Below are 9,051 nucleotides of genomic sequence, written 5' to 3'. Positions count from 1 at the left end.
TTGGGCAGTTTACTCCTTAACCCTTTCTTCTCCCAAAGGTGTCTTGGCAAGGCAGGAGAGGTTTAGTGATTAGGACAAATGTCAATTTCCCATTTTTTCCAATCAGAAATTCAGTTCCATGTTTGATTTTCAGGGGGGTGGTGGGGCGTTTGCTTGTTTCTTAAAAGCTCTAATGAAAATTTCTCCCAATATCCAGGTTTTCATATGCAATTTTGCTCATACACACATTATGGCAAGCAATTTTCTGTAATATACAGTAATGCAGTTTTCTGCCACTCGTTTCAATGTCCACTTTAGCCTAATGTAGACATTATGGCATATGTTGGGCTGGATTTGCTAAATTCAGAGAAGTGTGACTTTCAAAGGATAGCCATTGTTTCGGTTTGCCTATTCTTTCAGGAAACATGAAACAAGTCCACTTATTTATTCAGTGAAGTGTATATACCTCTTAATTATCGCAAAGATATCATTCACTCAATCACTACTGGTCTTTATTCATGTCTGTGAGAGTCCCCAGGCGACCTATTTTGATTGCTTGCAAACAGGTTCGATTATATCTATTCCTCATCGAGCCTGCTGTTTGCAAGGGAAGAGGGGGTGGTAACAAGTTAATGAGCACTCATCCTGATTTCCTTGCTGGGACTTTGCGAAAACCATCCTGTGTGTTTTTGACCAGCTATTCACAAAAATTAAACCCAGAGGCCTTCAGCCGCTAATGCTCCACAGGTTCTATTGTCTTTATTGACAATTCTATTGTCTTTTGAAAAGACCGACCCTGGGTTGCATGACAGTAATCTACGCCAAAATCAGGGAGCTGTGAAGCTTCCAAGGCGCCAGCAAAGAACTGTGCGCACACATACAACCCCTGCACTAAGCGCACCGTTTTCTAAGTAAAACTGCTTTCGTACAGCACAGATGAGCTCCCCCCTTGCTTCTAAGTGTGTGGGCTCAGGTCTCAACAGCTCTTAAAGACATCCAACACAACAGGCAGCCTCGTCTTATTAAATTTATTATTCCAGTGGTACTAATACATTGATTTGCACAATGACACCCATTTAGCAGAGAGGCTTTTGCCCAACTAGAAAAGCCTCCCGCCCTTTTCTCTCCCAATCCTAAAAGAAAATTCCTCCAACTGCCCCCCCGTTCCCCATCGAATCCAGTATTTGAGTATGGAATGAAATTTCACGCACCCTTTTCTTTTCGGAAGTTTGCCTGTCCTCCCCAACCTGCAAACCAAGGGAGGAAAAACCAGGTCCCCCCCCCCCCTTTCACTTGGCTCCGAGCGTCAAATAAATATGGAGGCGGGCAACGTTTCAGTTGCATCAAATGGAAATGTATTTTTGGAAGTTATAATGGCACTGGGTGAGCGGCCCCGCTAGTTCTTGTGCAGACGGCCTGAAACCGTTTGAATGCAGACACGGCTCTTTTTAAAATCTGCCCCGAGACGGAAGATCAAGCAAGGAAGTGGCCCCAATGCCTTTTGCAAGACACCTGCGGCACTGATGTTACTATGCAAGTTAAATTTGGAGTCCCACAACATACATTTTTAAATTTATTCTTTTCCATCTGGTGTGGCATTTTTAATTCTGCTTGGTTGATTGGTTTTTACAATTTGTCCAGGAAGTTATCTAGTGCGGGAATGCCCTCCTTCAGCCCTTTGCGCTTGCGGGTCTCGGCGACCACCTGGCAGGGGCGGCTGGTGTTGTCAAATGGGTCTCCGGGCAGGATCTGCCAGTGGTCAAACACACACTGGGGGAAAGCCTGGCCACCCGTGTTGGATCTCAAGTCAGCGGTGAAGCCTGTGAAGAGGGAGGGAGAGAGAGAGAGAGGAGTTTATACTATAAGCAAACAAAACTGCAAGACAGAAATACAGGTGTTCAAGTTTACCCACACACCCCACAACCAGCTCCTGGTCTTAACTAAAAGCAGCATCATGGAGGCATAAGGTAAAGGGACCCATGACCATTAGGTCCAGTTGTGACCGACTCTGGGGTTGCAGCGCTCATCTCACTTTCTTGGCCAAGGGAGCCGGCATACAGCTTCCGGGTCATGTGGCCAGCATGACTAAGCCGCTTCTGGCGAACCAGAGCAGCGCACGGAAACGGTGTTTACCTTCCTGCTGGAGCGGTACCTATTTATCTACTTGCACTTTGACGTCCTTTTGAACTGCTAGGTTGGCAGAAGGGACCGAGCAACGGGAGCTCACCCCGTCACGGGGATTCGAACTGCCGACCTTCAGATCAGCAAGTCCTATGCTCTGTGGTTTAATATTAGTGATAATTTATACCCAACCCATCTGGCTGAGTTTCCCCAGCCACTCTAGGCAGCTCTCAACAGAATGCTAAAAACACGATCAAACATCAAACACTGAAAACTTCCCTAAACAGGGCTGCCTTCAGATGTCTTCTAAAAATCAGATAGTTTATTTCCTTGACATCTGATGGGAAGGGGTTCCACGGGGAGGGCACCACCACCGAGAAGGCCCTCAAAGCTGGGCCTCAGTGTCCAAGCTGAATGATGGGGGTGGAGACGTTCCTTCAGGTATAATGGGCCATTTAGGGCTTTAAAGGTAAGTACCAACACTTTTAGCCTGGGAGACAACCTCTGATCGATCCTTGACACCTCCAGCTGCTGACAAAGGTCACCTGGAAGATTCAAGTGCCAAGGGAGGCTGATAAAAGCTGACACTTACCAAAGGACTCGTTGACAGGAAGATAGGCCTTGACCACAAACATGGGGGTGCCGGCCACCTGGGACTCCTCAAAGACGTGCCCCCGCTTCCTGTGCAGCACGCCATAGATGCCACCCACAACCTGTTCTGGGCACCGGAAGGGGAAGAAAGCGGGTATATGTTACAGCACTGCACGGAGTCAAGCCAGCGGGCTGCTGCCGCCTCTTAAGAACACAGCCTGCCTCCAGTTACCCACCTGGATCTCCACAAGGTAGATGGGCTCCATGAGGCGGGGCTGAGCCGTCAACACGCAGGCATAGAGACACCTTCTGGCCGTGGGAATGCGAAAGGCTGGGCTGGATGAATCCCAAGCCGGAATTAAGATCGCTGGAAGAAATATCAACAACCTCAGATATGCAGATGACACAACCTTGATGGCAGAAAGTGAGGAGGAATTAAAGAACCTCTTAATGAGGGTGAAAGAGGTGAGCGCAAAATATGGTCTGAAGCTCAACATCAAAAAAACGAAGATCATGGCCACTGGGCCCATCACCTATTAGGAAGTCCATATTTCAAAACAGGAAGTTTTACATCATTGTGAAATTGTATAATTTTGCACTAACGCATACTTGTTTTGACATTCATGTACCTTATTGTTCGCGTTAGTAATTACTAACTTCCGAGGTTATGTAAAAATCACCTGCAAGTATCTTCACCACGCCTTTTCTTGCCAGAGGTTCGGGCGCCAAATCTATGTGTGCGTTTAGCGATCTCGCGGCATCCTCGCAACGATCCTGCAAAGCTGGCGAGGCAGAGAGGAGTGGCGCTTTGCCCAAGCCCTCTTAATGACAACCCAGCTTGCCCTGCCTTGAGTCCAGCTGCTCCTCCGCTGGTGCCAAGCATCATTGGTGCCAGGCATCCCGTGGATCACAGCCCCATAGTGAGAAAACTCACAGGCCCCCTCCTCGCTGAAAAGCAGCGCTGGGAAACAGAGGGAGATTTTCCGTGGGGTTTTTGCAGCCCTTTCCTCGACACCACCTGCTGCATCTCTTCTCAAAAGCCACCCTCCCCTCAAGTCTGCTTTTTATCAATGAATCAGGGCCTGTGTGTGTGTGTGGTCACTTTCGCTCACCATTCGCTGTCGCTCATCATTTCTGCCTGTCATTCTCACCTCGGACCTCCTGGTTTTCACCCCTCGGATTCGGCGCAGCCTGAATTTCTGGCTCAGTTGAAATAACTCCTCGGAATCAGCCTTCACAGCCCGGTGCCCTCTGGGTGTTCTGAACTGCAACCTGCGTTGGCTGCGGGGGGTGCTGGGAGTTGTAGCGCAGGGCGCCCGGCGGGCGCAAGGTTGTGGATTGCTGCTTTGGACAATGGAGAAAATGTTGGCATGGTAAATTAGCAACAAAAGGTCAGCACTGTTGAGAGGACCTGAGTGGTGGGATCTAGGGGTATTGTGGGTGCTGTGATGGTGTTTCCTGCTTGGCAGGGGGTTGGACTCGATGGCCCTTGTGGTCTCTTCCAACTCTATGATTCTATGATTCTAAGAAATGGAGGCAGTGAGAGATTTTACTTTCTTGGGCTCCATGATCACTGCAGATGGTGCCACTGCATTCCTTATCAGCTATAGCTCTGCCTTATCCATTTCTGTACTGCTTCCATGTTATTTTGATACTGGCTCTTGTAGGAACGCCTTGGTTTTAAGTATGAGAGTTGGTCTGGAAGTCTGGAGCAGGGTGTTCTCCCCGCTCCGTGCAAATTCTCCCTTCTTCCTCTTACCTGTATTATTTGCGGGGAGGGGGCTTCAGCAGCAGCCACAGCGGTGCAGCAGTCCTTCCCTGCAAGAAAGAAGGAATCCCTGAATGTGTGAATGGTCTGTCACTGACCAAATGACCAGGGACGGGGCTTCAAGAAGCCGTTGCAGGAAGTCGAGTCTCAGGTGAGCAGAGGGCTCTTGGGTTCGAATCCTGTTTCTGGCGAGGGCCGTACCGATGGGGGGCAGGGGGGGCGGGCTGCCCCAGGTGCTATCCTGAAGGGGGGTGACATTCCGACGCGCCCCCTGCCAGCGCCCCGCAAATCGCGAGCGGCAAAGCATAGAGCGGCAAAGCACTGAAACCCCCCTGTCCCCTTACCTGTGAGGCGAGAGGCCGTTGTCTCGGCTCCAGGCCCTCCCGGGATGCGGCGGCTCCCAGGCTGAACCGTCTCCTCGCTGCAAAACAAAGGGAGACATCAGCCGACGCCTGGCTCCCAGCCACGCGAGCCCCAGTCTGGGGCAGGAGGGTGGGGATCTGAGAAGGGGGCATTTCATCCTACCTGATCTTATTAACTGCCCCACCCTGAACTCCTCCATGCGGGCAGCGTCAGGGCTCCCTCCCGACCGGCCTGGCACAGAGGCAGCAGCCAAAGTCTCCCCCGGCTCCGGAATCACTTGGGAGGCGTTTTTGATGGGGGGAAGCCTTGGCTGCTGCTTCTGCGCCAAGTACGGCCGGGCAGGAGCCATTCCCGCACGGGGAACGGAGGGAGGGTGAGGCAGGCGAGGATCAGGAACCGCCGGGAACCGCCGTGATGTTCTGCCGATCTTCGTCCCGGGAGCAGGCGCTGGAGCCTCATCCCTGGAGGCGTTGCCCTGTGGAGGAAGCAGAAAGCATCTGGTGAGAAGGGGCTGGGGCGGATGAAAAACTACTGCCCCATTTTTATGGCCCCCCAAAAGAAATTCCACAAGGACTCTTTCCTTCCTTCTGTCCCAGTACCTGATGTTCGCCACGTCCGCCACGTCCCTCCAGGGATTTCGCCAGCATGGGGTAGACGGTGGGGAAAGACTCCCTCCCTGCAAAGAAAATGGAGGAATCAGCAAGCGCCTGGATCCCAGATGATAGCACCAGTCTGGTGCATGAGGGAGGGGGGACACGGGAAGGAAACATTCCTAAAATATGGGGCACCCTATTGGCATTTCCACTTACCTGAAGTGGGAGCCTTTCCCCCCTCATACTGGCGGGCCTCTCGCCTAAGGAAGAAACAAGTTCTGTTAGTCTGATTGCTTGGAGGAGTTGGAACCAAATAAATATACAGATGATAAGATTCATTATTATCACCTCTATATTTAGACATGTTGGTGGACAAATTTTGGAGTCGATTTTGTGCCCCACCCCTCACCTGCGCCCACCTCACCACCCCCTAGCTAGGGCCCTGCCTGGACCACAGAGAAACCTTCATAAAAGTACAGGGATCTCTATATCAGGCCTTCCTCCTCCACCCCCAAGATCCCTGGGAAACACTTCCCCGGCCACACAAGGTCACAACATACCTCCAGATGTTGCTGCGTTTTCCTGCACCGCTGGGCTGCTGCTGCTTCCCCAAACCACGGCCCTGCAAAGAGAAAAGGACATTGTACTCTCTAGGGGGCAGAACAAGCACTCCTGCCAGGCTGCCCATGCCCACGTCACCACAGGCTGCCAGCCTGCTCCTGTCTGGGCGCCTGACCCTTGCTTGGAAGGAGGGGGGCAAGGGGCTGGGGCGAGACGGGACTGCAACCCCCAACCCAGCCCTGTTTCACTCAGGTCAGCACCATGACCACCCTGCACATGTGGGGAATGGATTCCCCATGGAATTAACCTACCACAATTTCCAGAGGTGCCCCTCCAGCCTCCTTCATGTTTGGGCGGAGCCTTTTATGTCCTAGGAGACAGAAAGGAAAATAAAAAACATAGGAAGAGGTTACAGGTGGGAAGACTTATAACACCGTCTAGAAATGACACCAAAGAAGGATATTCTTCTCATTATAGGGGATTGGAATGCTAAAGTAGGGAGTCAAGAGATAAAAGGAACAACTGGCAAGTTTGGCCATGGAGTTCAAAACGAAGCAGGGCAAAGGCTAATAGAGTTCTGCCGAGAGCACAAGCTGATCATCACAAACACTCTTTTCCAACAACACAAGAGACGACTCTACACATGGACATCACCAGGTGGGCAGCATCGAAATCAGATTGATTATATTCTCTGCAGCCAAAGATGGAAAAGCTCTATACAGTCAGCAAAAACAAGACCTGGAGCTGACTGTGGCTCAGATCATCAGCTTCTTATAGCAAAATTCAAGCTTAAACTGAAGAAAGTAGGGAAAACCACTGGGCCGGTAAGATACAATCTAAGTCAAATCCCTTATGAATACACAGTGGAAATGAGGAACAGGTTTAAGGATTTAGATTTGATAGACAGAGTGCCTGAAGAACTACAGATGGAGGCTCGCAACATTATACAGGAGGCAGCAACGAAAACCATCCCAATGAAAAGGAAATGCAAGAAAGCAAAGTGGCTGTCCAACGAGGCCTTACAAATAGCAGGGGAGAGAAGGCAAGCAAAATGCAAGGGAGATAGTGAAAGATACAGGAAATTGAATGCAGATTTCCAAAGAATAGCAAGGAGAGACAAGAAGACCTTCTTAAACAAGCAATGCAAAGAAATAGAGGAAAGCAATAGAATGGGAAAAAATTGGAGATATGAAAGGAACATTTCGTTCAAAGATTACCAAGGACAAAAGTGGTAAGGACCAAACAGAAGCAGAAGACATCAAGAAGAGGTGGCAAGAATACACAGAGGAACTATACCAGAAAGATATGGATGTCTCGTACACCCCAGGTAGTGTGGTTGCTGACCTTGAGCCAGACATCCTGGAGAGTGAAGTCCAATGGGCCTTAGAAAGCACTGCTAATAACAAGGCCAGTGGAAGTGATGATATTCCAGCTGAACTATTTAAAATTTTAAACAATGATGCTGTTAAGATGCTACACACAATATGCCAGAAAGTTTGGAAAACTCAGCAGTGGCCAGAGGATTGGAGAAGATCAGTCTACATCTCAATCCCAAAGAAGGGCAGTGCCAAAGAATGCTCCAACTACCGCACAATTGCACTCATTTCACACGCTAGCAAGGTTATGCTTAAAATTCTACAAGGCAGGCTTAAGCAGTACGTGGACCAAGAACGAAAACAAAAACCATCCCAATGAAAAGGAAATGCAAGAAGGGGAAGAAATGGAGGCAGTGAGAGATTTTACTTTCTTGGGCTCCATGATCACTGCAGAAGGTGACAGCAGTCAGGAAATTAAAAGACGCCTGCTTCTTGGGAGAAAAGCAATGACAAACCTGGACAGCATCTTAAAAAGCAGAGACATCACCTTGCCAACAAAGGTCCGTATAGTTAAAGCCATGGTTTCCCCCAATAGTGATGTATGGAAGTGAGAGCTGGACCATAAAGAAGGCTGATTGCCGAAGAATGGATGCTTTTGAATTCTGGTGCTGGAGGAGACTTTTGAGGGTCCCATGGACTGCAAGAAGATCAAACCGATCCATTCTGAAGGAAATCAGCCCTGAGTGCTCACTGGAAGGACAGATCGTGAAGCTGAGGCTCCAGTACTTTGGCCACCTCATGAGAAGAGAAGACTCCCTGGAAAAGACCCTGATGCTGGGAAAGATGGAGGGCACAAGGAGAAGGGGACGACAGAGGACAAGATGGGGGGACACTGTTCTCGAAGCTATGAATATGAGTTTGACCAATCCGTGGGAGGCAGTGGAAGACAGGAGTGCCTGGCGTGCTCTGGTCCAGGGGGTCACAAAGATTGGGATACGACTAAACGACTAAACAGCAACAAGTTGCTTTGGGAGACGATAATCAGGCATAGCCCAGTTCTGTGAAGCTTGGAGGGGGATGTGAGGCATCTGGGCTTTAGCAGCACAGTGGTGCCTTGGGTTAAGAACTTAATTCGTTCTGGAGGTCCGTTCTCAACCTGAAACTGTTCTTAACCTGAGGTACCGCTTTTGCTAATGGGGCCTCCCGCTGCTGCTGCGCCACCAGAGCACGACTTCTGTCCTCATCCTGAAGCAAAGTTCTTAACCTGAGGTACAATTTCTGTACAAGCCAAGCCCTGGCTCCATGGCTCACCTGAATCAAGAGAATCATCTTGCCGCCAATATGGCTGAGATCCCATTCTTGCTGCATTAAATGACCACATCCTCGGAGCAATGGCAGCTATGTCCAGTTCAGCTCCAGCCCCCCCCCCTCGTGCCGCCTTCTAGAACCCACCACTCTCAACTGACTCTCACCTGCCCCCCCTTCAAACTCCATTTCCAAGCCTCCTTCCATCTTCCGTCTCCACCAGAATTCCACTCTCTCTCTCTCTTCCCCCTCCCTCCTTGCTTTGGAATTGTAATAGCATCACCTCACAATAATAATATTGCCACTCATCTCCTCTAGGCCTCCTACCTTGAGAATCCATCTTTCTCTACCAACTCTCACTGTCATCTGACAGGCATCCCCTTTAAAACCAGGGGTGTCAAAGTGTGCTGGGATGAGGCCACTGTGGGTCAGGCCAGAGGGGGCTGGTGGGGGT

At 50.0% G+C, this 9,051-nt stretch overlaps 2 protein-coding genes across 2 annotated transcripts; both read right to left on the bottom strand.

Moving 5' to 3' along the window:
* Nucleotides 1–1,539: 1,539 nt before the first annotated feature.
* On the bottom strand, nt 1,540–2,972 carry LOC307207238 (elongation factor 2-like). Its single transcript, XM_079961051.1, has 3 exons — nt 2,929–2,972; nt 2,693–2,826; nt 1,540–1,799 (listed from the first exon to the last, which is right to left on the bottom strand). Exons 1-3 carry the CDS (start codon nt 2,955–2,957, stop codon nt 1,606–1,608), a joined length of 357 nt encoding a protein of 118 aa, XP_079817177.1. The 5' UTR covers nt 2,958–2,972; the 3' UTR covers nt 1,540–1,605.
* A 1,339-nt stretch (nt 2,973–4,311) lies between these two features.
* Nucleotides 4,312–8,804, bottom strand: LOC307207353 (uncharacterized protein; the record flags this gene model as incomplete). The annotated part of the gene is made up of 7 exons (XM_079961120.1): nt 4,312–4,509; nt 4,804–5,297; nt 5,422–5,498; nt 5,632–5,675; nt 5,976–6,037; nt 6,288–6,346; nt 8,765–8,804. The coding sequence occupies 7 exons, from the start codon at nt 8,802–8,804 to the stop codon at nt 4,476–4,478; spliced, it is 810 nt and encodes a 269-aa protein (XP_079817246.1). The 3' UTR covers nt 4,312–4,475.
* Between the last annotated feature and the right edge of the window lie 247 nt (nt 8,805–9,051).

This window comes from Podarcis cretensis (genome assembly GCF_951804945.1).
Source record: "Podarcis cretensis genome assembly, chromosome: 18".
NCBI classification, from domain to species: Eukaryota; Metazoa; Chordata; class Lepidosauria; order Squamata; family Lacertidae; genus Podarcis; species Podarcis cretensis.
This window is presented reverse-complemented; position numbering and strand designations above follow the sequence as displayed.

What these genes read in the sequence shown, in the direction of transcription:
- LOC307207238 (XM_079961051.1), bottom strand. Translation starts at nt 2,957, where the DNA reads ATGGAGCCCATCTACCTTGTGGAGATCCA. An exon ending in ATCTACCTTGTGGAGATCCA is followed by an intron (nt 2,827 to 2,928) that starts GGTGGGTAACTG and finishes CTTCCCCTTCCG; the next exon opens with GTGCCCAGAACAGGTTGTGG. An exon ending in TCCTGTCAACGAGTCCTTTG is followed by an intron (nt 1,800 to 2,692) that starts GTAAGTGTCAGC and finishes CCCTCTTCACAG; the next exon opens with GCTTCACCGCTGACTTGAGA.